The sequence below is a fragment of the Hippocampus zosterae genome, chromosome 2 (assembly GCF_025434085.1).
Source record: "Hippocampus zosterae strain Florida chromosome 2, ASM2543408v3, whole genome shotgun sequence".
NCBI classification, from domain to species: Eukaryota; Metazoa; Chordata; class Actinopteri; order Syngnathiformes; family Syngnathidae; genus Hippocampus; species Hippocampus zosterae.
This window is the reverse complement of record NC_067452.1, coordinates 27,484,790-27,512,744: the sequence shown is the minus strand read 5'-3', so window position 1 is coordinate 27,512,744 and position 27,955 is coordinate 27,484,790. Positions and strand designations below refer to the sequence as shown.

At 40.4% G+C, this 27,955-nt stretch overlaps 5 protein-coding genes across 10 annotated transcripts in view; 1 reads left to right on the top strand and 4 right to left on the bottom strand.

Moving 5' to 3' along the window:
- Nucleotides 1–266: 266 nt before the first annotated feature.
- Nucleotides 267–5,042, bottom strand: LOC127596137 (insulin-like growth factor I). Its single transcript, XM_052058317.1, has 4 exons — nt 4,204–5,042; nt 3,743–3,875; nt 2,486–2,679; nt 267–1,050 (listed from the first exon to the last, which is right to left on the bottom strand). The coding sequence occupies exons 1-4, from the start codon at nt 4,348–4,350 to the stop codon at nt 859–861; spliced, it is 666 nt and encodes a 221-aa protein (XP_051914277.1). The 5' UTR covers nt 4,351–5,042; the 3' UTR covers nt 267–858.
- Nucleotides 5,043–7,483: 2,441 nt separating this feature from the next.
- On the bottom strand, nt 7,484–12,422 carry lrif1 (ligand dependent nuclear receptor interacting factor 1). 2 transcript variants are annotated; one of them, XM_052058271.1, is made up of 5 exons: nt 11,527–12,422; nt 10,903–11,279; nt 10,064–10,779; nt 8,985–9,285; nt 7,484–8,898 (listed from the first exon to the last, which is right to left on the bottom strand). In XM_052058271.1, exons 1-5 carry the CDS (start codon nt 11,562–11,564, stop codon nt 8,615–8,617), a joined length of 1,716 nt encoding a protein of 571 aa, XP_051914231.1. In that variant the 5' UTR covers nt 11,565–12,422; the 3' UTR covers nt 7,484–8,614. The 2 variants fall into 2 exon arrangements, with proteins under 2 accessions (XP_051914231.1, XP_051914230.1); XM_052058270.1 differs by having other exon boundaries at nt 10,064–11,279.
- Nucleotides 12,423–12,571: 149 nt separating this feature from the next.
- The window catches only part of renbp (renin binding protein), a 48,660-nt gene continuing 33,276 nt past the window's right edge, over nt 12,572–27,955 (bottom strand). The window contains exons 1-11 of one of the 5 annotated variants that reach the window (XM_052058289.1): nt 19,440–19,789; nt 17,375–17,484; nt 17,179–17,254; nt 17,023–17,098; nt 15,204–15,382; nt 14,301–14,528; nt 13,843–13,924; nt 13,502–13,677; nt 13,298–13,429; nt 12,922–13,009; nt 12,572–12,822 (exon numbers count right to left, since the gene is read on the bottom strand). In XM_052058289.1, coding sequence (XP_051914249.1) covers nt 12,749–12,822; nt 12,922–13,009; nt 13,298–13,429; nt 13,502–13,677; nt 13,843–13,924; nt 14,301–14,528; nt 15,204–15,382; nt 17,023–17,098; nt 17,179–17,254; nt 17,375–17,475 — 1,212 coding nt within the window. In that variant the 5' untranslated portion in view covers nt 17,476–17,484; nt 19,440–19,789 and the 3' untranslated portion in view covers nt 12,572–12,748. Of the gene's footprint in view, nt 12,823–12,921; nt 13,010–13,297; nt 13,430–13,501; nt 13,678–13,842; nt 13,925–14,300; nt 14,529–15,203; nt 15,383–17,022; nt 17,099–17,178; nt 17,255–17,374; nt 17,485–19,439; nt 19,790–27,955 lie in introns of those variants that run through there. The other 4 variants (XM_052058287.1, XM_052058286.1, XM_052058290.1 and 1 more) reach the window with 4 other exon arrangements.
- Nucleotides 20,637–24,298, bottom strand: pex10 (peroxisomal biogenesis factor 10). The gene is made up of 6 exons (XM_052058296.1): nt 24,032–24,298; nt 23,604–23,684; nt 22,532–22,944; nt 22,017–22,189; nt 21,499–21,634; nt 20,637–20,761 (listed from the first exon to the last, which is right to left on the bottom strand). Exons 1-6 carry the CDS (start codon nt 24,141–24,143, stop codon nt 20,693–20,695), a joined length of 984 nt encoding a protein of 327 aa, XP_051914256.1. The 5' UTR covers nt 24,144–24,298; the 3' UTR covers nt 20,637–20,692.
- Nucleotides 26,007–27,955, top strand: part of plch2a (phospholipase C, eta 2a) — a 128,223-nt gene continuing 126,274 nt past the window's right edge. The window contains exon 1 of the mRNA XM_052058257.1: nt 26,007–26,216. The gene's annotated coding sequence lies outside the window, so the exon portion shown is untranslated. The remainder of the gene's footprint in view (nt 26,217–27,955) is intronic.

The following is a 27,955-nucleotide window of genomic DNA, read 5'->3' as shown; positions in this document are numbered from 1 at the left end:
AGGGATACGCATTGAAAAATTTGAACGTACTTAAGATTTAAAGACATTTCAAAGTAAAGTAAATAAATAAAAAAGTAGCTTTCTAAAATTACCGGACAGTAAAACTGATTTTGAATGCTTAAAAGATCTTAATGTTTTTCTCCCCATTGCTTTGATTGTTTCAAATCTGGAGCTTGACTTAATTTTGGTTGGCATTTTAGTCCACTTACATGCAGCATAACAGCTGAGTGCCCCTTCACCGTATTTGGTGTGAAACCTGGCCTCAGACCTCAGAGCCCGACTGAGTTTATCCTCAATTAGCATTTCTTTCGAGTATTTAGGACACAAATCGTTCAGTGATTTATATACCAATAGCCGAATTTTAAAATCTATTCTACAGCTGATTGGGAGCCAGTATAAAGCCATTTGAACTGGATTAATGTGTTGTAATCTCTTTTCGTCAGGATTTGATTCAAACTTTTCCCCTTCAATGATTATCTTCCCTATTTTAAGTCAGCCTCAATATTGTAAATTCCTGCTTTTTTCCCTTTTATTTCCACAAATTTCCCTCAGTTCCACCAAATTCTCATTCATTCCCATGGAAAGTTTTCAACCGGAATGAGCGGAATATCTTTGATCGTAAAGCAACCTGAGCATGCAGGTTTGAAGTCACCCGTGTGGTTTACTGCAACGGTGACGTACGTCGATGTAACTACGACGAACTTAACCGAAGTACTGTATGCAAAGTATGAAACTAACAGCAGCATTTTCCCAAAGAGCAAAACAGTTACATGACATAAACCACCCGATGGTGAGAGTCAGGCCAGTCCTACAAGGAGAGTCCATGAGACAGACTCACTCAAATGGTGACAGAAGAGGTCAGCCGGTTAAAAGGATGTCTGTCCTTGTCGTGGCCATCAAGGGAGCCTCCCTTGTCGTCATGTGCTGTCGGGTCATCTTCCTGCGTGATGAGGCTTTTATTTTGTTCCTATAGGTCTGCCGCTCTGGACTATCAGGTGGCCCCAGGTGCTGCAAAAGTCTTTTCTGAAAAACTGCTTGGAACTGATAGGCCTGCAAGACAACGATAAGGAACAACAAAGCGTTTCAAGGACCTGGAAAGCAGCGGGTTCTCGGCATCAGATGACCTTGGGCCTTTGTTTGACCTGAACTGATTTGATGGGTTGGCACGGACTTGTTATGGTTCATGCTTAATTTGGCGCATGCGTTTATTTACGGTACATTCTCTTATCTGGTAAATGATTATTTTCCTTCAACGTGATCATTTCAACATGCAAACGTAATTAGCACATGTTTTGCTCACCTATTTAGGAGGACATTTTTGATCAGTGAGTGGAAACAATCACCATTTTTACTTTCTTTGTTACTACAATGTTGCTTAAGTGCTTCAACAAATGTGCTTAGCTAGTGAGTAAATCACATTTACAAAACTTATCAACTAATTAGACAGCTGAGGCATACCAACATTCTGATTTAAGACCAGGAAAGAAATCCCTCACAATAGTAGTTCAGTGTAAACTTAACTTCACTTTGGAGGTGCATTATTGGACGACTCTTGATACCAACTAAATTGAGGATTATTTTTTCTCATCGATTAATAATTTAGAGACCTTTTTTTAATTTATCATTTTCTAAATCCTGAGAATTCCAGCCTCTCAGCAGTAGACAATGATGAATATTTTGGCCTATTTTCTTACATGATATAAACCAAACCACGAACTGCATCATAATTAATTTTTGTTTGTGCCTTTGCTGTACTGTCAATTTCAATTAATGTCCTGTTTTCAAATGAAGGGGGTGGGAATTATGTTTTTTTTTCTTAAATCTAATCCACTGAGTAATTGACAAAATAATTGGCACATTTATCAGTTATTGAAATAATAGTTAGTTTACCACTGTACTTCAGTTACTTCACTGGCTTACACCACGCGGCACTTAAATAAGGTTATTGATTGCACATTCGTCCACTCATTCTCAATGACAATATTGGTGGACATTGACAGGAATTGAAACCTTGAATTGTACCAGCCTGCGCATTCATACTGTCATAATCAGCTTTCACCTGTCTGTCATTAATGTCAGCCGATAGCATCAATACTCATGGCGGTGAAATGAACATTCAGGCACAACAAATGAAAATGGTACTCTCCAATAGAAAAAATGAACTTGCGTTAAAGAACGGCACGTAATAGAGTTGAATGTTATTTTGATTATTTTAATCATATTTATATCTCACGTTTGATATGTCTCACTTGACAGTTGGACGAACTTCTGTACTCTGGTTTTGCATCAAGCGGCAACAACCAAGCATTTCTAGTTGTATGGATTCACCCAGACTTGCGTTCATTTTCGATGGCACTCATTCGGATCGTGGGTGAGCTGGAGCCTATCACGACTGACTTTGGGCTTTGTATCGACTTGCTGATACATGGATCCTCACTCGCTAAGCAAGAAGCATTCTTTTATAGTCAATAAATGCAGTTCTTACCACTTGCGTTTGTTGTGTGGTCAGGCTTTCAATACTTGTACTTGTACTTGGCCATGCTGTAGTTGGCTGTTGCTTCTTTGCCTTAGCACAATACATCTCCAAATGATGCAGGTCACAGCCATTTGAGCGGCAGCATTTGTCCACAATCCCCTTCCCTCTGGGCCGAGAACCATAACCAGACCATGTACCTTTCCCTGTCATAAGACAAACACAATCCATTAGGGTCTGGTTTTAAAGTCGGCATACTATCAATATCGTGGCAGTCTTGGCTGCAAATGTTCTGGACAGCGCTTTGTGACTGCTGCAGCTCTTGTGAAAGCACGATATAAAAAAAAAGCATTAAGTGATATTGTCTAAGGTGCAAGATAAGGACAAGGTTTACTGACATGCACATTTTATTTTCTTATACTAATCCAATACAGAGACAATGACAATGCCAAGCAAAAAAATGGCCATCCTAAATCAAGTAACGAGCAATAAAATGAGTTGAATGGGGTTAGATTATTGTATTGATCGATTATGCTTTCCACACCAATACAATGTTGACCCTGAAGCAACCAAATCCAAACATGGTACTATTTAAAATAGGCTCCATAGTCGGTGTATTGTCGTCCAGGCAGTGTTAGTGTTAGCCAGCGCTGTTCTCTTTCTCTCTCTTTTTTTTTCCCCTCGTGTACCTTTCTCTGAAAACAAAGCTGCTCTCAGATAGCAAGTGCTACAACAATAATACTATCACACTATGTGGCACGGTGTACTGGTGGGTTTGCTCCCATTTTGAAGTATTGCCACCACTTTGATACCAGATGGAGACCGCGGCCTCGGTCAGAAGAGGAGAAAGGTAATCGGGTGAAAGGGCCCGCGTGTGACGTTTGGTGTGCAAACGTGCAATGAATGAATCCTCATTGCAACATTTGGTAAGAATAAATATGTACTTGGGACTGACAATGCATGTGTGCCTTGTAACTTGCTGACCATATGCTTATATAGTGGACAACTGCCAAGTAAACAATTTTATTTACACCTCACTCCGGTGTCTCAAAAAATAAAATCGGAATTATGTAACGCAGAGCACTTTTTGTCAAGTGTTTGTAGACGTGCATCAAAAATGTGCCACAAGATGAGTGGTTTTGTTTTCGGTAGATGTAAATATGAAATATATTTGGGTCAGCATTAGTAAAACTCTGCGTCGTTTCAAAACAGTCCCCTGGAAAGGATTAAATATCAATTCCGCAACATCAATCATGAAGGCGCACGTACCTAAGTAGAGTCCACGATCACCACACACAAACAGGAGGTCATTGAGGAGTTCTGAGCCGCAACGAAGCTTGGCTCCCTCGCAGCAAAGAGGCCCGCTGACCAGGCACATGGTCGAGCAGAACATGCACAACACCTGAGGACAACAGGGGAAAAAGTGTTGAAATGACACCCCGTATTCGCTATTAAAACATGTAGATGTTTGATTTCAGTACAAAGTTTGGGGCTTTTATTTTTGGGGGTTTCGACAAAATAATTTAAAAGTTGCAATTAAAATAAAGTTACGTCGAAACGTTTGACTTTGAACTCTTTTCATTTCAACAAGATATTGTCCCTTTGGATTCTAAGGTGAAACGGCACCAAAAAGATTTGATCCGAATGCACAGCAACAAATAGCAATAACTACAAAATAATACTGTTTAGACATTGACATTTATATTTCACAAACATACAAAAACTCTTACCTTCAATGGCAGTGGTCTCCCTAAAGGACGTAAGGAGTTCATCCTGCCTGTGCAGAGTGACTTGAGCGCACGTTGAGTATTATAGTCTGACTGGAGGAGTGGACCGCAGCACACAGAGAGATGGCCTTCCTCCATTCCTTTGCACATTTGTTTTCAAATCTCATCTGATTCTCCTATCAGATGATTCAGCATTCGGTTACAGGGACTGAACTTGTTCTAAAATGTTCTTTTTTTTATCATTTGTCATAACATGATACAGTGGATTCAAAAAGTTAACCAGCCTCTGTTAAATTGGTTTGGAGACGCCGGCTAAACCAACACCAATCATGCTGAAGTTGTTTCAAAAATGGAATTTGTACAACTCGAGGGATTTTGGACTGAAGACGTTTCACTCCACTATTGATCACATTGACTGAAACCCCTCACAGTGATTCTGACCTTCACCTTGGGTATGGTGTTGTTTAGGTGATGTGCTGTTACTCTTGTGCCAAACAAACTGAAGCATTTGGAATGTGCAGCTCTTCAATGTCACTTCAAGCCCTTTGGCAGCCTCCCTCACCTGTTACCTTCTTATTGTTGAATCATTTATCGATGGACGTCATCCACTGTATCTGTCCATCCATTTTCTACATTGTTTACCCTGTTGAGGGTCGCATAGGACCGGAGCCTGTTCCACGAGTGTGAAAGGCAGACGATACCGCGAACTGGTTGCCTGTCAATCGCTGGGCAAGTACAGTATCTCATTAACATGAGATCACTTCAGATATTGTAAATATATTCTTACAGCTTTTTATGTGATTTTTCTTTAGACATTTTCACTATGGGGTATACTCACATTTGTTACTAGTTAATGGCTGTGTGCTGACTTTTGTCGAGGGGAAAGTACTACATTTTTGCAAAGTGTCATTCCTTCAAATTCAAGTCCAGTGTATGAACCGCTGCACCGTAAGTGACCCGATACAACTAGATAAATGCCATAATAAACATCATATCAGCTCAGGATTCGCAAGTTAAGTGTCTGTTTTTCAAGTGGCAAACAATTGCATGTCATGTTTCTATGTTCTAAGGTCTGCGGCCTTTTTCTATGTGGGGAAAGAGTAAACATGCAGTGATTGTGAATTAATATCACACCACCCATTAAGCGACACTCGTTCCATAGCAAGTTCCAAATGTTTCGGTATAAGTATGGACATAGTTTAAACACTCGTAGGTGTGGAATGCACAAAGAACCCATGTTCGCCTATATGAAACACAACACATCCGCAACTGTACTGACCTCCAATCCTTCAAATAATCTCTTAAAACTCATCTGTTCCGCAATGCTTTCAATACCTTTGAATCTCTTTTACCCATTTTGCTTTTTGTTCATTTAAATGTGCTTTTGTAAATTATGTATGCTTGTTTTAAGTGCACATTTTTATCCTCTGTTTTAAGCTCTTGTAAAATGTCTTTGAGTGTGATGAAAAGCGCTTTCAAATAAAATGTATGATGATTTATTATTATTATTATATGTTGACCGTAAGCCTAGCTTGAGGTTTGCTCTGGGTTTACACTATCGTGTTCATTCTAAAGCTTTGAAAAAAAAAAAAAAAACAGACTTGAAACAAAACTCCAGACAAAGAGTGACAGGCCGTCAGCGCGGCAGAGCACAAAAGAACAAATATTTAAATTAAATTAGATGAGAAGAAGCGGCTCGGTGCTTTTGTAAATTTGGAGAAAAGGGCACGCTCATATTGTATTGTTATTTGATTGTTTGGGTTCTTAGCAGCATGATATCTGCACTAGAATGTTGCTTAGATTTGATCAAATGTATTTTATCTAACTATATCAACAGTCACAGCTAATGTGCGCACTTACACAAAAAAAGTTTCACTGTTTTGAAAGCCATTAAAACAACGTGAAAGGTACTCCATTTCTCCCCAATTAAAATGAAGTTGGATGTATATGGAACAGTTTATTACGATAAAAGGAAGTCCCAGTGCCTCATAGTATGGCGGCTAATACTATATATGTTTATTATCTATATTATCGATAGCGTTGTCATCTTCTCTGCCATTTAGCAAATACATTTTGAGTTGTAATGCAAAACACTGCCTGTCATTATTACGATTACAGTGAATTTAGACGACAGTACACGCTGAACACACATACTGTATTTAAATCTTTGACTTTCGAGTACAAAGGATGTCAAATCTAAAACTGATTCTAGAGTACATCTTGACCAAGGAACAGTGCAGTGGGCAATGAAGTACTTTCAAAACAAGCCGATGAGCACTGAAGACTTGAACGCAGTATTGTCATTGTTGACGTGTTATAGCACAAACGCGGAGTTCACCCACTCCCCCCCCAACAAACTTTATCACCAACTATCAAGCCCTGTAGATTGGGTCAACCCCTTCCAGATTCCACCGACGAACAGGCTCTCTCTGTATTTGATTTATGCACTTGAGAAGTTTAAAAAAATTTTTTGGGGAATTGAACTGCTCTGTTAGTAACCTTCACCAGCATGTGGAATATTTAGGTACTTCATCTAGTCTCAAGCCCTGGGATTGCACTTGGAAGCTTTCATTAGTGTGGCCTTCAATTTTTTATTCTTATCCCTTCTCTATACAAGCCCCACCGCCCTTAGATAATTTAGTTTTCCTATCAGACATAGCGTAGGCCAAAAATACAATAACATATTGTCACGGGCTGCGGATTACTCTACTTAATTATGATACAGAAACAGTTTTTTCCCCCTGCGGAAATAACTCCATCTTGACACACGAATGTGTCGCTAACAAGTGGGTACTATAAACATGCCAACTCCCCCCAAAAACCCCAAATGCAATCTTTTACTGTAACCTTTCAGTGAGAAATGAGTTACCACTCCGGTTCACAATGGCTAACACAAAACACAACAAGATCCAGAGCGTAAAACTACCGGCTCTGACTTCAATAAAACCAGATCCAGAGCGTGAAACTTCATACGAGTGTCATGAAGGACACACATTGACATAGTGTGAGTCACCAAGCACGAAGCCTCAAGTAGCACGGTGGTATCGCGATGAACACATCTCTCCTGCAGTCGAGAGATTCAGGGTTCTAGTTTAACGTTTAAACAACGGAAACAATCATGATTCAATTTTTTTTATTTCAAACTCAAAGTTCATATAAGATCACAACATAAAATTTACAATAACTATACATTGAACACAAATTGTGAAATAAATGCATTATAAAATGTAAACTTATCAATCTGAAGAATGTTCAGGAGACACCCATCCTTTTTCTAATCCGCTTATCCTCACCAGGCTCGCGGGTGTGCTGGAGCCTATCCCAGCCGTCTTCGGGCAGAAGGAGGGGTACACCCTGAACTGGTTGCGAGTCATTCGCTGGGCACACATAGACGAACAACCAATGAAAAAATGTCAAATTTGCTGTTGACCAGTGTTATTTGTCGTTTGTAACTTTGAAACCTCGCATGTTAGGATAACAGACGCCCTGTAATCAAAATCGCAACGGTGACAAAATTGTTTTATCATGTCTTCACAATCATTTTGTCAAAAGTTGTATCTATGCATCTGCCGAGCAAATATGTTAACAGTAAACTTGTTGAAGAGTGAAAATATTTGTTCCAGACATTATTTCGAGTTTGCTGTTGACTGCTTCATGCCAAAACGCTTGCAGTTGTCATATACAACAAAAAAGAGCCATTGAAACAATGACAAAAAGGCATCTCCAGTACATGAGCTATTGTCACAATTCTTGCTCAATGCAAAAAAGGCAACAGTCATATTTGATATTCGTACATGTATTTCATTTAAGTAATTGTTCTGGTAGGGAATCCGAGATCCAATACATTTAAGTCAACTCACTAGAAGTTAATGTTAAACAATAATAATAATAATAAGTTATTGCACTGTCTTCAAATATAGAAACAAGTCAACACAATTTTCTCATGATAAAAGTTATTTCATGAAAATGCTATCATCAAACTCAAGATGACCAAAACCTTCAAAAATACACTTTTATAAACATAGTCATAATGAAATCAAAATAGACCTTGGTGCAAATATTTAATGACATCCCTTTTGAGTAGCTGCATTAGAATGTCCCAATTGAAAATGATGGAAAAATGAGAAGGAGATTAAGGGCGATCCTCGAAGGTATTAAATCAGTATATTCAAAGAAAAATATTTTTATTGTGGTCCACTATTAGGACAACTACTACAACTCCTCCTCGGTCAGTTCCGTTTAACTGCCTGCTTAGTTAAGCACCACCTTCAGTGCAAGTGCTGCTGCATTTCTGATCAACATCAAATGTTTTGTTATTAGCTCATAAACATTCGACTGGCTTGTTCTCTGCTGGCTCCTTTGTGTGCGTGCAGTCAGGTTGGTCCCGCTAAAGTCAAGTGTTCCTTTCTTTCATTCATTTGACCTTTGGCCATCGTCTATTCCGTTTACTCGTGTGGTCTCTTGTCCATGTTAACCTCTGTGACTCTTCGACGCCGGTGCTTGTCTTCGTGGGCAGGCCCAGCGTACCAGGGACACAACATGAACACATTGTGCGCTTCCTTGCTCTTCCCAATCGACTTGTATTTGAATGAGCACCATTCATGTTCTGGGCAGCTGAGTCCTGGGCTTCAGGCGTGTCATTTTCATCTGAGTTGGGGATATCGTCATCGATTGGCTCCACGTAGCCAACCATTACCCCTGTGTCCAAATCACAGAATATAGTTTTAGGGGAACATCTGCCAACTTCTTAAGATTCAAAAGACAACACTTGAATGAGCGGTTACCTGCAGGGGGACTTGAAGCGACAATGTCGCCTGATAGTTTTGTTCTTCTGACATCAAGTGGACGACTGCAGCGGTCTTTTAGATTGTAACGGTACTGCATGAAAAGGTCACTTTCTTTCAAGAGGTTTGTGGTTTCTTGAATGTCCTCTCTTGGGCACTTCAGGGCAGGCTCGTTGAGTCCAAGACCAGATGACCCGAGATTAATTCTACGCAGGCGAATTCTCACATCAGCTGTAACCCCAAACATTTGCCTTAGAAGGTGGTCAGATGATCTGCAAACTGGCAGTGCATTTGAGGAACCCTAGAAGTTAAAAAACAAACAAACAAACAAAAACACCCACACAGTAATTATAAAATGTCATCTTGGTTGCACATTCCATCATAAATTACTGACCAAAACCATCAATAGAAAAGGAAAAATAGAATCTTTTACCGTTTAACTTAGACCGAATCATTCCTGGAAAATACTTTTTGCACAGCTTTTGATATTTCTAGTAACAATTGAACCTTTGTTATAGCACTTTACATCATGCCCTCAACCAGCATTTTCTTTTTCTCATCCAAACCAGGTCCTTGAGGGCTGCTGCCCTGCGTGTTTTATACGCCTAACCTATTTCACACAACTGATTTAAATGATCATGATTGTGATCAGGTTTCTTCAGAGCTTGCTTGAGTTGATCGTTTGAATCAGGTATGTTGGATTGGATTGGATGAACTTTATTGTCAAATGGACTGTATGTGTAACATACAGCACAGATGAAATGTCTTCTCTCTCAACATAAAACAAGAGGAGCCGCTGTTGCATCTAAAAAGCTGCACACGCATTAAAAATCAGTCATACAATAACAAGAACAGTGAAAACAGTAAATTAATAACACAAATCAAAAATGTGTGTAAAAATTGTGCATAAATCATTTGGGATTTGAAAATCCCAAACATATTTGTGGATCTGAAACCCACGTGAAACCCACGTCTGTATTTGTGTGAATAATGTTGAGAAAAATCCTTCCCCAATGTTTGTGGGCGTTGTACTGACTGCTCATGACGGAGTCCCGGTCATAATAAGCAATTGTGCTTACCGTCTGGCTTTGATCAGGTTTCTGGCTTCGGCCAATGGAGCTTTCACATGTCAGTTGATCATGGGTTGTGTCAGAGCAAGTGAAGGTTGTCCTCTTATGTTCAGTGTCTTGGTCCAAGGTCCGTGTTCTTGTTTCCTTCTCCAGTGTTTTATCTACCAGCCTTTCAATTGGCACATTTTCAGACTTGGGTGGAATATATGATACAAATATGACATTATCTTCGTCCAAACAAGTGCCTGACTGCAGTGTTTGACTCAAGTCATCTGGATGATCATCAGTGCAAAGATCAATCACTTCATTTGGCACCTTTGAAGTGATAATACTCGAGTGTTGCAAGAGTGAAAATGAGGATGCCGGAACTACAGGATTTTTTAGCTGCCAACTTTTTTCCTTGCTCTCCATTGGCGATGAAGGGGCGCCCTTTTTGGCTGCGAAAAACATCCTGCCATCACACATGACCAGGGCTTGCTGCTGATGCGTTTCACTTGTAGTTAAGCCTGGCGGAGAAACAGGTGCCACTTGTTCAAGCACTCCAAACTTGTTGCTTCGTTTCATGGTTTGAAAGGTTTTTGATGGAATGGAAGGAGAAGGTGAAAGGTCAACAGCAGACTCATTTGAGTTGATTTCTTCAATTACCCACTTCATAGGGCTATCGGGCCTCTGGGAAACCTTAGGAATTAATTTCAAGTGTGATTTGGGTGATCCCAGTGAAAGTTCTGAAACATATGACGAAACATTGCTTTGACAGACAGTTGTCTTAGATGATACAGTGGGCACAATGGTCAAATCTGAACTTGAAAAGGAGCTTGATGAGGACAGCAGAAGCTGTTTCTTAATACCTGCGTGAACTTCAGAAGCGGAAACTGATCGCACCTGACTCTTGGGAGCTCTGAGGAATGTTTTTGGTTCTTCAGTCCGAAGCGGACATGTATTTAATGTAATACCAAACTCCAGTGCTTGATCAGCTACACCAAGTTGACAAGGCAAGCCATTCGCAAGGGAAATCTGATTGCCTGGAGTTTGTTTCATAGCTAATGACGTCACGGCCGTCTTTATTCCAAAGGGGACAGGTGCTGAAACATTTTCCAGTGTTTTATGTTTGATGACTTGTGTTTGGACGCATTTCCCATTGACAATCTGAACTGGAATCAATGCCATGATATTTCTTCCATCAGCACCAATGGCAGGCAAGGCCTGGTAGAAAACACCAGTCCCTCTGCAAAAAGTAAAACGAGCAAAGAAAAGGTTGATCAGTTACAGTGACATTTTTTTAAACCTGCACGATGCAATATTGATGACTTTGGCATATCATTTGCATCGAACGCATGTGTTTTGAGTCAGTCAACACAAAATACAGAGAAATAAACGGAATAAAAATGATTATTAAGTAACAGCGCAGTGTCTTTTCGTGTCTCCCACGCAGCACACGTCATAATGCCTATCATTAAAGTTGGTTACTTTACCTTTGGGCTACATTGTCTTGCTGAGGTGCGGAATACATGACTCGGTCAAATAAATGTGGAGAGCGGCATGCTAACTCCAGGAACAAGCTAACGATTGCAGTCAGGCAAAATAAATTAGTTCAGCATCCACGTTTGCCTATCGTTGTTCTGCCATTGGGATCTGTAAAGCTCCTCTAGATTCAATGGCAATTTGGATAAGCCAATAAATACATCACTGCCTTCGTTCACAACATCATGAGCCACTCTGTCGTTGTTGTGTTTTTCTTCTAAATTTAGTTTTATTGGTGAGCAAACAACATCTAGTGTGTATTAGCGCCACCTTCTGGCTTGGAGACCGGACTGCATCAATTTTGAGCAAAGGATGATTCCGGGCCCGCGCACTGCCGCCCGTTATTTTATTTGGCCACCCAGCATTTACAGTTACATATTTGTTACATGAATGCATCCGTTTCACCCGGCCCCTAAAGTTGGTTCATTTTTAATCAATATATCTAACAGTAAATAACAAAACCAAAATATAAATACAGTATAATGTTTTTTTTAAATAATTGGTAAAATATTTCGAGTTTAAATATTTGTGCAGTACCTCCATAATTTTATTTGATATTCTAAAATACATTTATAAATAATTTTCTCATCCTTCATTTTTGCACATGTAAACATAGCACCGATGTGACCTGCACGCAACAATTTCCCATTGTGGCTCATCTGTCCAAAAGACAGTCTAACCGGTTTCAAGTTATGTCAGGGTCCATTCTTGTTTATTTTTTCTTCTTGACACAGTCGAGCATGCAGTCAGTTCAGTTCTATGCCTTTCTCTCTGTAAACTTGCTATTTTTTATTTAACATGCGTGTTCGGATAATTAAATCCCATATTGCACCCCGTCGTGAGTGTAAATAGTTTTCTGTCTCGATGTCCACTGCATTTAACTCGTGACCATTGCAGGCTGTACCCTGTCTTTTGGCAAAAGTCAGCTGGGACAGGCTGCAGCTCGCAACAACCCCGAACAAGATATGCAAGGTAATCCAAGGTATCTAAAGTGGGTGGATGGACAGACTCGTCAGGGGAGTGTTTTATTTCTTAAGTCATTTGCAGCTGAAGTTAAGTGAAAATAAGTAACATTAAAAAAGCCTAATGCTTGAAAAATACATTCATTATATTTTGATTTGCAACAGTTTAAAAAGATGTGTCTTTCCCAATTAAACACAATGGAGAACACGTTCACGCCGCGTTATTCAAAAGATCATCCAGAATTCGCTCACACATATACAGGCAGCGTGGTACATGGAAGAACCCTGCAGAGGAAAAGCGATACAATTAAATCAAGGCATTTTATTTAATTGACAACAAATAGGAAAATCATCCACCATGGTGCAGGGCAAAGTTATTCTCACCTTTATAGGGGCCTCCTTTAAAATCCAGAACTACTTTTCCATCTTGTGACAGATAGCCAAACCATTCTCCATGTTGGGCATCAGAAAACTGCACACATCCAACCACGTGTTAATAAAAGAAATGTAAATCAGAACAATTTTTGACAGTGTATATAAAAACTCCACATTACCCCATTAAAATGTGACATCCCCATGATGTGATTGTGCTATTTTGCGAATTATTCAACATGATTCTAGTCTAAACAAAGGTCAGCTTGGCAGTTTTCACACTTTGCTAACTTAATCGGTACTTAACACATTGGTCACCCTTAGGGGAAAAAAAAGATGAATTGTTGTGGCGTGATGTGGAAAGTTTGAGATTTAGTGCAATTCTCACATGGGTAAATGTGTAGTCGTAAACTTGAGAAAACCTCTCCAGCAGTCCGGGCCTTTTGGTCTGGCTATAGGCCATGAGGAAGGCAATGAGAGCTTCACAGTGAGGCCACCAAAGTTTCATACTCCACTCCAACTGCTCAAACACACGAAAAGATCAGATTTATTACCACATAACAATATTTCAAGGTAGTGATGACTGAATTACTTGTGTGGGACAGTGGCCATCCACATCCAGAAAGTAGAAGAGGCCACCGTTCTCTTTATCCCAGCCATATTGAAAGGGTAACTCCACAAAGTTATTGATGGCTTTCTCCTGCAGGTCCTTATCCCCCCATTGAGTAGCGTATTGAAGAAGGAACCAGCCTGCTTCCAAGGCATGGCCTACATCGGCATTGTGAGCATGAAGAGGAATAAAACAGGAAACGTTCAGTTATTAGTAAGGAGGAAAAAAAAAAAGAAGAACCGCCTTGCAGGAGATGCACCAAAGAGCTAACAATGTTTAATCTGCGACTTGTATGACTGCTGAGCAAACAGCGGGTTATTCACCTGGATTCTGCAGTCGGCCTTGACAACCTGGCAGCTCCGCCCCCTCCAACGAAACATTCTCTAAGATAGCTGTGCCATTTCTCTGTACAAAGAGAAGAAATATGGGATTTATTTCGCAGATTGGAAACAAATTCTATACATACATTTCTATATCAATAATACTTTCGACTGCCCTCTTCTCAAATTCTTATTTTTGTGCATGGTTCTCCGACTTTGTTGAAAATGATTAAACATATGCAACCCATGCCAACATTGACCATTAAACAGTTTGATAACATTTGATTTTGTTGTTGTTGTTGGACAATGACATGTTTATTCAGGAACGTGTAATGATTCGATTCCATTCTAAAGTCATTTGTAACTGTCAACACAACTAGCAAATTAGGATTTTAAAACAACTCGCATGATATGAGAGTATACGCGACACAACATGCAATTAAATGAGATCTTATTCAAACCTGCACATGCTGGAGAATCTGCTGCACACACCAGCTGCTCAACTTTTTGTATTTCAGGACTGCTTCCTGACCCCGGCCTTCAGTGAGTTGTTGCACGAGACACATCAGCATCATTGGAACTGCCATGCTGTTGGTGAGTTTGTCACCGGGGAGCACGGGTCGGCCCAAACCTGTTGGGTCAACCTGAACCCAGAATATGAGTTGCGCCATCATCTTTTCAGCCTCGAGCTGGGAACAAGAAAAGCAGTCAAATGTGAGGTCAGTTATCATTTACGACAATCTTAAAATATATTGTTTGAATGAAAAGTTGGAAACCTACTGATAGTTTCCTAATATTCAGTTGCAAGTAAGCACGGCAATGTAAAATACACCTCTAAAGTTATTTTTCCACTGAACTTAGTTCATAATGGAACGGTCAACCCTGATGTTCATTTATATTAAATGACATGATGTACAGGCTAATAGAATGGTAGACTCTATTCACACCTCTGGCTAAAGCCTTGAGAAAGAAGGATTAATGATGTCAAACACAGAGAAAGTGATGTTATAACTGGTTTGCATGGCTTCTTAAGGGACATATTTATTCATCTTAATTGATGATGGCAGCAGCAAGATGTATGCAGAGGTACACACACATTCGGTCTACAAAATCTGAAAGATATACAGTATCCCTGCTATAAAAACACTACAACCCCCCCAGCAAGACCCGCATGGTTTCACACAGTGAAATCCCAGTTGAATTCATTCCATTAAAAAGAAAAATGCTGCCAATGTTTATCAGCGGGGTGCATGAGCATGGAGAATACATGTGCACAGTATACAGAAAAATAGAAATGAATAAAAGATGAAAATAATTACAATATTATACTCTTCATGGTCATGTGCAATTTGTTGACTTTGTACCTGAGTGTCCTTGTCACCGGTGACTCTGCTCAGCTCATCCAAGGCCATGATATAGAAACACTCACTGAATATGGTCCTCTGTACTTTCACTGCTTTACCATCTCGTGTTAAACAGAATGCACACTTCATCTGACCATTGTCGCTGGAAACACGAGCAAATTTCCGAAGGAAAGTCCCTCCTGAAACGTAAGCGAAAATAGGAATCTATGACTGAACACATCAGCTTAAATGGAGTTTCATCAGCCCAAACATTTGCATCCTAACTCTCTCTCATACTGTAACGTGGTGCTGTGAGGTGAGGAGGTAACCAGCCCTTGGACATATGTTGTTGTTCTGGTAGGCTTTCCCTGACATTTTTTGTTGTCACATTTTACAACACAAGCTACGATCTGCTGCAGAGAACTTCAAAAGGATCAGCTAGATCTTACTGTTCAAAAGTAACGGTCGGGAGAAAGGTAAAAAACTATTTCCAAGGCATTAACCACAGTAACACATTGGAAGTCAGGAAAGATAATTCAAATCATAATTTAGGAGAGGGGCGGCCCGGTAGTCCAGTGGTTAGCACGTCGGCTTCACAGTGCAGAGGTACCGGGTTCGATTCCAGCTCCGGCCTCCCTGTGTGGAGTTTGCATGTTCTCCCCGGGCCTGCGTGGGTTTTCTCCGGGTGCTCCGGTTTCCTCCCACATTCCAAAAACATGCGTGGCAGGCTGATTGAACACTCTAAATTGTCCCTAGGTGTGAGTGTGAGTGCGAATGGTTGTTCGTTTCTGTGTGCCCTGCGATTGGCTGGCAACCGATTCAGGGTGTCCCCCGCCTACTGCCCGAAGACAGCTGGGATAGGCTCCAGCACCCCCCGCGACCCTAGTGAGGATCAAGCGGCTTGGAAGATGAATGAATGAATGAATGAATGAATTTAGGAGAGAAAATGTGGCACAACACTGACATTACCAAAAATTGGACATCCCTCCACAATATGAAATTATTTATTTTGGGTTCATGTTTTTATATCATAAAAACCTGACATTATAACATGGGTGTATAGATGTATTTTCTGTGTGTGTGTGTAAAAAGGCTGACTCGCTGATATGCTTTGTAACATTTTGTACTTAGGCCACACAAAATGCCAGGCAAACAAGTGACAGCTTTCTTTTGGGCTAAAAAGAGTTTGAGTGCAGATATGGCAAGTGTAAATTGCGCAATCAGTATTCTGGACAGTACAAACTGAAGTGTTATTTTTACATTGTTCAAAAGGGATGTTGGCAGCGATGTCGCATTGACAATTTGCTTGTTTCGATTCCAGCAAGCAACACTTGCACAATGCATCAGCAGATACTCAACTCAACTTTATTGATAGAGCGCTTTCACAACAGCGGCAGCTGGAACAAAAAGCACTCGATAGTGTACTGACAATCGGTAATCGGCAGCATGATGAGGCATGTTCCACAACATGAAGTGTAAATACGTGCCTAGTCTGCAAGTGAGACCTTTGCCAAGAATATTCACGACTTACTGCCTATATTGACCAAACAAGAACGTCAGATAGTAGATTCCCTTTTGTGCATCTTCAGCAACCGTAACATTTTTTTTTCCAAACTATGTTGCAGGACCGCTTCCACTGCACTGAGTGAATCACAACCAATCAATGGTACTCAAGACTATCAATAATTGCACCGTGACTATGCCAGATTGTGCAAGTGTAAGAAACAAACCTAAGTCACAAGATAGTGGAAGAATACATGTAGTTGTGAAGTTTTGCAATTCCAGATGATTACAAAACAATGGTCAGACAATTTTTGTACGTCCATATAAGTGCACATACCAGCTTTGGCTGCTTCAAGTATTTCAGGCCGGTGGAATCTCTCCATTGTTCTGTACAAGCGACAGTACATCCACACCTGGGAAAGAACAACATTCTTCAAGGCGACAATGGAAATGTGTGGACTACTTGCTTGACAAATCCACGACGAAGGCTTACCTGTCTTCCCTGCAACCAGACATATTTCAGCTCATCGTAAACCGTCCCATTCTTTCCAATACAATTGAAAAAGCCTCTGAAATTGAAAGCAGGCTGCGATCAAAACGACTGGCCATAGTTTCCTGATATTTAGTTTTTCATCAATACTATTTTCAGGTTAATTCTTTCCAGTCGCAAGCAGGGGTGAGCACAATACCCATAAACGGTGTCATGGGAGTATTTCAGCCAAAAGTCCACGACGTTGTTCAGCTCTTTGCGAATCTTTTCTCGACATTCGTCCAGTTTCACCACAGACATGGCGCTCTACTAAAGGGAATGGGAAAAATTATACGTGAAAGAATAACCAATGATTGAACTTACTGTAATCCAAAAATGTATTACAAATTATCTGTAGCTACAATGAGTCTGAGTTTGCACCTTCCAATGAGCAGAATGTGTGACATAACCATGTAGTTTGGCGCTGCAATACAATACAATACAATACAATACAATACATGCTGATTTATATAGCGCTTTCACAACAGCGGCAGCTGTAACAAAGCGCTAACAAAACAGTTAACATCAAGTAAAACAATAAACACAACACATAACATAAAACACAGACAGTCATGGAAGCATAACCACTTTTCCATCACACGCTTTGTTGTTTGAAGCAGTTTGAGATGAAAGAGGAGAGAATCAAAGTTTCCTTTAACCAGTGGATCAGAGACGTCATGCTCAAAATGTGCACACGTCAGCTACAAGCTAAGTTTCAAAGTCAACAAGAAGCTGTAGCATCCATTGACGAAAAGAGATTGGTTCACTTCTCCTGTCCCATGGAAATCCATTTCAATTCTAAGCGGCGACTCACGGTTCCAAATGCGCATCAGCGCTCTGCGCCAACGCTCCTCTCTCCTCTGCAAGCCTAAATATGTATTGTAAAAGTATACAAAATCCCGCAAACACGAGGAATCTCTACTTATCAGTGAAGCAGAGATTGTACCCAGAAACTACTCAATTGTGAAGTTGAAAATATTCACAGATTTTCTTGTAGGTTTTTAATAAAAGACAGGACGTTAACTGCGCCGTTATATTGAAGATAACTCGGCACACCACAATGCTAAAGCTTTGTCACATTCAAAGTTTATTGACATTTAATGCAGACCTGCTTAAGATTTCTTCAATAGTTGGTGGACCAGCATATGTTTTCACTTTTATTTGGGAAAGAAGAAGGCTGGGCAGACAAATAATTTGTTTTTATAAATCTATGAAATACGATACAGTAGTTGTATATGATCAAATTAGTACTTCCTGTATAAGAGGGAAAAAAGCTACTAAGGTTTTATAAGGGCTGGCCACAGAGTGCTAAGGAAGGAAGGAAGGAAGGAAGGAAGGAAGGAAGGAAGGAAGGAAGGAAGGAAGGAAGGAAGGAAGGAAGGAATAAAAAAAAGAAGGAAGGAAGGAACTCTCTCTGGAACAGTAACGGAATTTTAACATGGATTAAAAGTTAACCCCCCCCCCGACCCCCACACACACACACTGTAAATGTACATATGAACATTGCACTTGAAACACAACACTCTATCAAATATAAATCATTTTACAATAAAAAAACGGCATCATCCGATCGGCCACTGAAACAAGCCATCCATTATGACTGCGAAATTGTAATGACATTTTTGGCCATTAAACCAAAATTCTCAAAATGAAACGAGTAGAACCCAACACATTTGGTAGAACCCCATGAGTCTGATGTCATACTATATAATCAAATATTCTCAACAATGTGGGATTTTGATTGCAAATTTGACACAAAAATCGTTTACAATTGAATTTAGTGTTGCAAAAATAAGTAGGTGCTAATCATGCCAGTGAATGTATAGCAAACAGATTGAAGCCCGGCCAATTGGGCCCGCCCCCTGCAAGTCACATGTAATACGCTACCTTACTTTAACTTTATATTTCAACGATTTATGCACACATATTTTTGACGGGATAAATGTTACTAAATCATCCCTGCACTCAAATCCCGCTGTAATCTGCCATTATAATGTCGTTGGCGTCTCTGCATTCAGAGTTGGCGAAGTTCCCGTGACTCGGCTGGATATCCGGATTTATGATTTTTTCTTTGTTAATAAACAATAACCACAGGTAAGCGATCTGCGTTTGAGCATGACGCGCACTCTTAAGAACTAGCGTGACAACTCGCTGCTCGACGCGTTATTTGCCGACGTGCTTCCGCTTGAGTTCGACCTTACGCTAGAATCAAACACAAAACGTACATTTGAGATCCGAATCTTTACCTGCTACCGAGATCGCAGGAGTCAGTATGGAGTGGAGCTCAGCAGGGGGAACCAGCCTTCTCACTGCGGCTCGGTACTCTTAAAGGCTGTCACGTGATGACGCAAAACAACCAGAAGCTGAAGACGTCCCTGTGACATGAGGATCGAAACAAGGCGATTCAAAGCAGAAATGGACTTACAGGAAAACAAGTAAAAGGAAGCATATCGTGTCTTTTTTTTGCCCCTGGCAGATGTGTGAAGTACAGAATCGAAGAATTGTATTTCACTCTTCTTAACAGCAGATACGCAGCATTCCATGGGCGCAGATGCCACCTCTTTTACGAGTAGGACACTACTGTACATTATATCTCTAATGAGGTATGCAGCCATAGACTTGTGCCACTAGCACGATCACGACAGTAAACACTGAGCTCATTTGCAGTTCTGGTGGGTTAGAGCTTTACTTCAAGGAGACGAGCTGATCGTTTACTCACTTCAAACACAATACTGTATTTTATCATGGTGCTGAGTTAAACACTTCCAACAGTGAGTCAACAATATTTCGATGAACGGGGTGGATGAATACAATCAGGAAAAGAAAGTACTTTCTACCGTTTACCATTCGTTTGTTAAGAGCAGTGGTTGGTACGTTTCTTGAAGATACTCGTTTGCAGGAAAAATTCTGAGAAAAACCTTTTGGTGAAAGGATGCATTTCAAGCTGAACTTTCACTTTGATGCTATTTATTTGTGGTACCTCAAATGTCTAAACAAAGCTTTCCTACTAAATAACAAACAACACAAAAATCGCACTTTGATTGCAAAATAACAGTTTATTGCAAAAAAACCCCGCACAGATGCATGAATTATGCATGTTGTTGAATTTATATGTTCTCATTCGAACGGCCCCTCGCCACAGGGGATATCGTACTGTCCAAAACACACACACGCGGAAAGGCACACACGCACACAAACAGACAGACAGACAGACAGACACGCGCGCGCACACACACACACACACACACACACACACACACACACACACACACACACACACACACACACACACACACACACACACACACACACACGTGGCCCAAGGTCTGATCAATGCCACTGCTGCCATCTAGTGGTAATTTATCATACTGAAATCATTTGAGGAGCTGCACGAAGCCCTTAATCATTCATTCATTCATTCATCTTCCGTACCGCTTGATCAATATTAATAAAAAAAAAAACACTAAAAACGCATCTTTTAACTGTAGTTCCTCAGGTACACAAGTCGGTGTGGTTGGAACTTCTCACGGCACAGGGGGCACTCGGCCTGAATGAAGTCATGCAAACACAGACATACACAAGGGAATAATTACAACAGTACACACACTGAAGCATCAATGGTGAGTAGTTTTTGGTATAGGACTCACAGTTGTGACTAATGACAGTATGAAGAACGAACATGCTTACATTGATTTCAGTCCGCAGAGAGAAGTATTTATTCATGCAAACTGCATAAATGTATCTTATCAATATTGAATTAAATAAAATGTTTTACTGTCAGCTAGTTTGACCTGATCAGTTAACAATATGGTATTGTGAAAACCTTAAAATGGCAGACATGAGGTGTATTTTTGCAGGGTATAAAATGAATTGATGCCGTCCCAAAAATTTGTTCTATCTGTCTCTATTGAATGTGTAAAACGGTGACATTACCACAAATGATGATCCCATTGCACCAGTTTGATTTCAAACTCATTGTAAAACATTTATTTCCCTTAAAATATATGTCTTACAACAATGTGACTTTGACAAAATGAATGTGCATCTAATGTCCACTAACAATTTAGGCTAAATGTAACTACCTCCGGAGCTGTTAATTATTCAGTGTATAGTTAGCTACATTTTTCCATGAAAAGCTGAGGATAGGTTCCAGAGAAACACCCCTAAATAGGCAACTTAACATCGGATATAATTTGACCCCTAGATGGGTGGGCAGGCACTCCACAGACTCTATTTACAAAATTCAACATGTGATTGTCATGATGGCTTTGACATGGGCCCTACCTTGGTGTTGCACCACTCTGTGATACACTCCCAGCAGAAGAGGTGTCCGCAGGGGGTAGAAGTTGAATGTCTGCGCTCCTCCAAGCAGAGGATGCAGCGGGTGGGCGAGGACCTTGACTTCTGGGTTTCCTGTGGACTGAAAAAGTAAAACAGTTTACTGGATCAAGGTGCCAAACAGAGTGATCATTTGCCATCTTATCAATGTACAGTCAGAGGAACACACCACTCCCCATCCATTGCCTTTGGATTATTACACGCTACTGTGGTTGTTCAATAAAATTGTATTACAGGTATTTACAGTTTTCACGTTGTAGTGTGTCACACAGTGAAATATAGCTGTACCGACCATATCTGGACCTTTCTGCAGATCCTCACCAAAATGCAATGTGTACTCGTTGGCTCAAGCAGCTCCCCTCAGCAAAGTTTTGGGGGAGTGAATTTTGAATCTTATTTTCATGCTAAACAAACTGCATAGTGAGAATCAAAGCCATCTTCTCACCACATGCGTATTCGTTTACCCGTCGGTGAGGTTCCTGAAATGTTTCCACTCCTGCCTGGCTCTCTGTCTTTGTCTGAAGTTGTTGAGCTGCAGACACACTGTGATGAGCAGCTGGATGAGGGAGACGGCTCCCAGCAGCCTGTAGCTGTTCCTGATGGTCCCATCATCATCCTGAGGCCCTGAAACACGCAGCTGCGCGCGCGCACACACACACTATCAGTCCATCATGTCCTTTTAACTGCATTTCTGTCATTGCATCCGTCATCAAATTTCACTGGCCCGCCCATCCGTCAGTGTCTCCCCCCCCTTCCCCAAACACACAGACACCCACACACAATTATTGATAAATGGTTCTAAGTAAGCAGTCAATGTACTTTTTATAACTATAAAGGAAAAACATTCCCTTCCTGTTGCCAGGGGTGTCATTTCTTCATTAAAGGCTTAGGCTTAATGAAAAGTGTTTTCCTGCCTATTTCTGAAAATGTCTGTGAAGGAGATGTGCACTTCGGAATATTATGAATGTAAATCACTTACATAGCGGATCGCAGAAGTCCTCTTGGACAGTTGATAGAAAATACCACTGACATAAAAAAGAGCCAGGTGAAATCTGTGCAGGAGGGTGAGTGTCTGCTGGAGGACAAATACAGCAGGCAAACACGTTTTCCTTTGGGGCTCCGACATCAGTCCCACTGCCTTTCGTATGCACCTCCTCAGCCACAATTCCAGGCTCCATGGCCCAGACGCAGCCTGCCGACGTCTAACACCGCAGCTAGGCTCCTGTGTGCCTTCGAGCTCGTTCTCCAAACAGATCAAGATCTTGTCCAAGATGTAGGGCAGGAATGTATGACAGAAAATAAAGAGGCCTCGTCTGGCTAGGGAAGGGATGCGTCTTTTACTTGGGTCAACTTGGATGATATTGACATATTCCTCACCCAGGGTCTGGTTACCTGAAGAGAATGGTAATCAGAATCAGAATCAGAATCAGAATCATCTTTATTTGCCAAGTATGTAGAACACACAAGGAATTTGTCGCCGGTAAAACACGCTGCATTAGTATCATCGTAAACAAGGACATGACAAATAGGTATGCAAATAGGTACGTCAGTGACTGTTTAGGGAGTTAATGGCTAGAGGGAAGAAGCTATTTAAGTGTCTACTGAATTTGGTGCGCATGGATCTGTAGCGCCTGCCTGAGGGGAGTAGTTGGAAAAGGTGGTGGGCAGGGTGTGGGGGATCCAGGAGGATTTTCCGGGCGCTTGTCTTCATTCTTGCAGTGTGCAAGTCCTCAAGAGTGGGTAGGGCGGTGCCAATGATTTTTTCCGCAGTCGTAACTGTCCATTGAAGTCGGATTTTGTCCTTTTTTGTGGGGGCCCCAAACCAAACCGTGATGGAAGAACACAGGATTGAACAATTAGGTGTGGTGATTGGGAGGATAAAATAAAACCTCCAATTGTTTTCACACAACAACAAAAAAAGAATGTTGATTTGAACTGACTACTGTACATGCATCACACAAAGTTGGCTTTCTGCATTGATCTCAGCACACTGAACAAAGCAAACACATAGCAGTGGTGACAGACATTTCACACCAGTTTGGTCAACCCACCTATGAGTGTTGTTAAACAAAAATAAGCGACGTCTGAAAGTAGCTCAACTTCTTTCCTCCAGTCCAGCCACCTTTTCGATCCTACAGAAAAGGGAAATGCTTAACAAACTGATAATGACGGCTGGAACCGTTTCTAGTGTTGATACAGTTGATATCCCTGTGCCAAAGCATTATGCTGCATAGCAGTGCTGCGTTCTACTGTAGTTTGTTCGCCACGAAGGAGAGGCAAAATTGAATACAAGATTGCTTATAAAAGTTGGCATCCTCCTGAACTGTTTGGTCTTAGATGGCATACACCTTTTTCCTGAAACTTTCGTTTTATTCAAGTCAATAAACATGTAATGTAACCATGTAAAGAACGCTAGTTTCCTAAAGATATCTTAACACAAACGACTCGGGTCTTGTGTTACCATTCGGAATGAACTCACCGGCAAGTGTTTGAAAAGTTTCATTAGCGTTGTTCCTAAGGAAGGTCTGGTAGTATTCGTCCTTCTGACCAGCTCGAATTAGCTGCCACTGGTTGGCAGGAGAGAGAGGCATCGTGACTTAGAATGGCAGTGCACAAGTGTGTGCCGGAATCTTTCATGTAACAAATATACATTTATACGATAACCTTTTTTGAACAGTCGTTAATGCTACTGTGCCACTCGGACATTGGGGACAGGAAACTCGCCGGAAGTGGGAGATATGTAAACAAATAGGAGACCAGACAATAAAAATCATGGTTCTACTTTTCACAGCGCCGTTCAGTGGTTCTTCTAGGTATTGCAGACCCGCGTGCCATTCTTCAGGTAAGGTGTTCTTAATATAAATACTGTGTACTGTAGTATAAAACGTACATAATGTGCACTTCACTTTAGTAAGCTGTTTCTGTATCCAGAGTATGGTCTTTAATGCCATCTGTAGGACATTTTATTATGACGGCTCTTCCTGGTGACAATAATAATAATAATAATAATACATTTTATTTGTGGGCGCCTTTCTAGAAACTCAAGGACACCTTACAACAAGCAGTTAAAATCACGAGTACAATGTTAAAAAACTACATCAAATAATATAAGAAAAATTACAACAAAATAAATAAATAAAACAATGGCTTTATGGTCTGACAAACAAAAGTGGACGCTTCTGCGATGGCGCTGGTAACAAACAAACAGTTTTATCGTTTGACGAAGGCGGAGTAATTGAGAAAACTCATTTCTTGAATGATTGACTATTGTATTGTGGGAGAGTGGTCTATGAGAAGTCTGCTTTTAGTAGTTTGAAAGCGTGAAATTGTCATCTAAAGAAAATGCCATTCTGCAAATTTCCTCATTGTGGAACGAAAAAATGACTTATCTCGAGCGAAAACGTTATTATTAGGAACACAATTTAGGCACTAACATTTAAAAAAATAACTGGACTCAGAGACCTGAAAAACAAACAAACAAAAACATAAATAAACACAGTCAAATAGAATTTGAAGACTTTTATTTTTGTATTTCTTGCTGTTATTGCAAGAAATACAATATTGGGGATAAACATCTTAAGAGTATTTTTAATTGTTTTAGCAACCCTGCAACTGGTCAAGGAGAAAAGTTTATAACGTAATAAAAAGAAAAAGGAACACTTTGGGATAGCATGTCTGTTTTTGATGATATGAGTACGGTAACTCAGCATTGCTTTGAGTGACATATTTATTCCCTTTTGCCTGAAAACATTTACTTGATGTCACCTCTGATGAGTTTATACCTCCTTTTCTTTTTCAAGATGTCTAAAAACTTTCACATAATTCAATTTCAATTAATTAAACTTGCTAAACCAATCAAAAAAGGTGTTGCTTTTATACAGTGCTATATTTTTTTTAGATCTAGTTCTTTTGATAAAATGTTACATTACACCTTTCTTTTGATGGTAATGAGGAAAATCGTTGATTTGTATTTTGAAACGTAAATTTTAGATTAGACACAGCTGGACTACACCCGATGCACTCGATCATTTGAGGCTCTGGCAAGAGCATTCACACTGGCTATAATTTATCACTGATCAATTTGCCAGTGCAGTTCAGCATGGATAAATTATTTTCATCCCTGCAGGTGAAAAATAAGCTTCCTTTTACTCAAGTACTTTGTATTTCGTCTACTTATAAAGAAAAGTTTAAGGTGGAAATAGAGTATGGTTCTTTCTACTTAAATACTTTGTCTGATATAAGATCTGAGTATCGTGTGTCTCTTTACAATGTGCCACAAGAAGCTCTTCCACCAGTGAAAGTAGGTTAAGAATATCCATTCATTCATTCATGAAAGCTCTTCAATGATCAGCCTGAAAAGTGGCTAAACCAGTTCCTTTCTCTCCTCTAGAGCCAGCAAGGTGTACTGTAGCTGCCTCATAATGCATCCCATTATAAGCCCACTCGTACGCCTTAGCTGTATCAGTCTACGTCTACAGTACTCGTAGTAACCCTTGGACACTCTGTTCGCCATCCTGCTTACCAGGAAGTTGAACTTTGCTTTCATGTGAGAAAGGAGGAGCCGGAGTGTGTATTTCCCACTTACCCTTAAGCGCGAGCAACTCAGTTAGTTGCAAGGTGGTTGGTGTGGGTGAGAAATGTGCTGCTTGGAACTAAACCACAAGGTAAGATTCAAATGGATGCACAGTGTGTTATACACCACTGCAATTTTGTGTTTATTGAACTACAAAACCCCCACTTAAAAAGGCTCGGAGCACTGAATCTTTTGTTGTCAACTGATGTGGGTTTTTTTGCTGTTTATATTGGTACTGTCAAAAAACACCATTCACAAAATCATCACGTGGAGCAGATCTGATAACAATTGCAGATGAAAAGCTCAGGTAACGACCATCATCGCTCACCTGTTTTCTGGTTTAGACATGTGATGTACACATTCTCATTTGCAGTGCTGACCTGGCAGCAGACAGCAGAGGCAAAGAAAGCAAACTAAAAGGAAATGCAAATAGAGACAATGAACTGTATAGACTGCATAGACCTGGCCCGCCACATCTCAACTCAACTCAACTGTATTTATAGAGCACTTTCAAACAGCCATCGCTGCATACAAACTGCTGTACATGGAGCAATTTAACATGCACAATAAACAGTAAGACAAATTGGTAATAAAGACGGTAGAAGCACCAAACAGTAAAACCAAGAACAAATCTAAGTCATGCTGAGTCGAATGCCAAAGATTACAAGTGAGTTTTGAGGAGGGTTTTTAAGATGGGCAGTGAGGAGGCTTGCCGAATGTTCAGTGGGAGGTCATTCCAGAGAGAGGGACCAGCAACAGAAAAGGCTCGATCCCCTCTGAGCCTCAGTTTAGTTCTTGATACTTCTAATAATGTAATAACATCATTTTATAGTGCCCGCGAAAGGAAATCAAGCATGTCAAGTTCCATGATGCTTGCTAAAGTCTCAACCAAAATTTCAAATTGTCATATGTAATCCACAATAGCAGTCATTATTCTTGACTTCTGATTTTAAACCTAGTTATTCACAAATGTGTTGTGCGCTGTGTATGTAATATGTGGAGGTGATTAAACATTTATATGGTTTCCCAAAATTCATAACGGCCCTCCAAGTCAAACCATAGCTACAATGTGCCAGTGACAAAAATGACTTTGACACCCTTGGCATACAATATACGTACAGAGTTACACAATGCATTACATTAAATGACCGCAGTTGGTGAATAAAAGGTTCCAAACAGGTTAAAAACAGGTGCACACATTGTGTCCCTACGACCATTCGGTCCAATCCTTTTCTACTGTAGCAATAATGCACGGGAACATTTCAAATTAAAACGTGCAATGGTCAGTATGCGATGATACGATGCAGCTACGACATTGCTTGTAAGTGTGTGTGTGGTCTCATTTATAACCCCACTTGAAACAGTCTAAATGACATTATTTAAGTGCATTATTTAAGATAAAGAATAATAGTGGTTGTGCATGTTTAAGTATTGAGTTGAGTAGTTGTCCTGTGAGGAGCCACTGTCAAGTCTTCAGGCGTCACAGTGTCTACATTATTGTGTTTCGCATGACACAATGTGAAACCTTAGTCATGGCTGAAATTGTGCAAGGGAGGTGAAGTGACCGTGCTTGGGCTTGTCTCTCATTTACTGTTTGACACACAGGACAGGAGCTCTTGGTTTTACAGTGAATACTCATTTAAGTAGCCATGCTTAACATGCTGCACCAATGCAGATAGATATAACCGGTGCATTATGATTTAGTAGAGTTGCAACAAATTCTTCCCTCAGAGGATTATTGTGTTACGGGTTTACTGAATTTGGGTAGTGTTGTTCAGTCATTTTGGAGGGTGAACCACCGCTGAGAGAATGTGATGCCGCTGCTGTTAT

Excerpts from the sequence above, each read along its gene's own strand:
- pex10 (XM_052058296.1), bottom strand. The coding sequence starts at position 24,143 with ATGCCTCTCTCTCCTGCCAACCAGTGGCAGCTAATTCGAGCTGGTCAG. Across the intron at positions 23,685-24,031 it reads AACTTTTCAAACACTTGCCG|GATCGAAAAGGTGGCTGGAC; the intron begins GTGAGTTCATTC and ends CCTTTTCTGTAG. Across the intron at positions 21,635-22,016 it reads TTCAGGAACCTCACCGACGG|TCCACAGGAAACCCAGAAGT; the intron begins GTAAACGAATAC and ends TTACTTTTTCAG.
- lrif1 (XM_052058270.1), bottom strand. The coding sequence starts at position 11,564 with ATGTATTCCGCACCTCAGCAAGACAATGTAGCCCAAAG. Across the intron at positions 11,280-11,526 it reads CAAGACAATGTAGCCCAAAG|AGGGACTGGTGTTTTCTACC; the intron begins GTAAAGTAACCA and ends TACTTTTTGCAG. Across the intron at positions 9,286-10,063 it reads AACCTGATCAAAGCCAGACG|GGTTCCTCAAATGCACTGCC; the intron begins GTAAGCACAATT and ends TTTAACTTCTAG.
- LOC127596137 (XM_052058317.1), bottom strand. The coding sequence starts at position 4,350 with ATGTGCAAAGGAATGGAGGAAGGCCATCTCTCTGTGTGCTGCGGTCCA. Across the intron at positions 2,680-3,742 it reads TGATCGTGGACTCTACTTAG|GGAAAGGTACATGGTCTGGT; the intron begins GTACGTGCGCCT and ends GTCTTATGACAG. Across the intron at positions 1,051-2,485 it reads CCACACAACAAACGCAAGTG|GCCTATCAGTTCCAAGCAGT; the intron begins GTAAGAACTGCA and ends GTTGTCTTGCAG.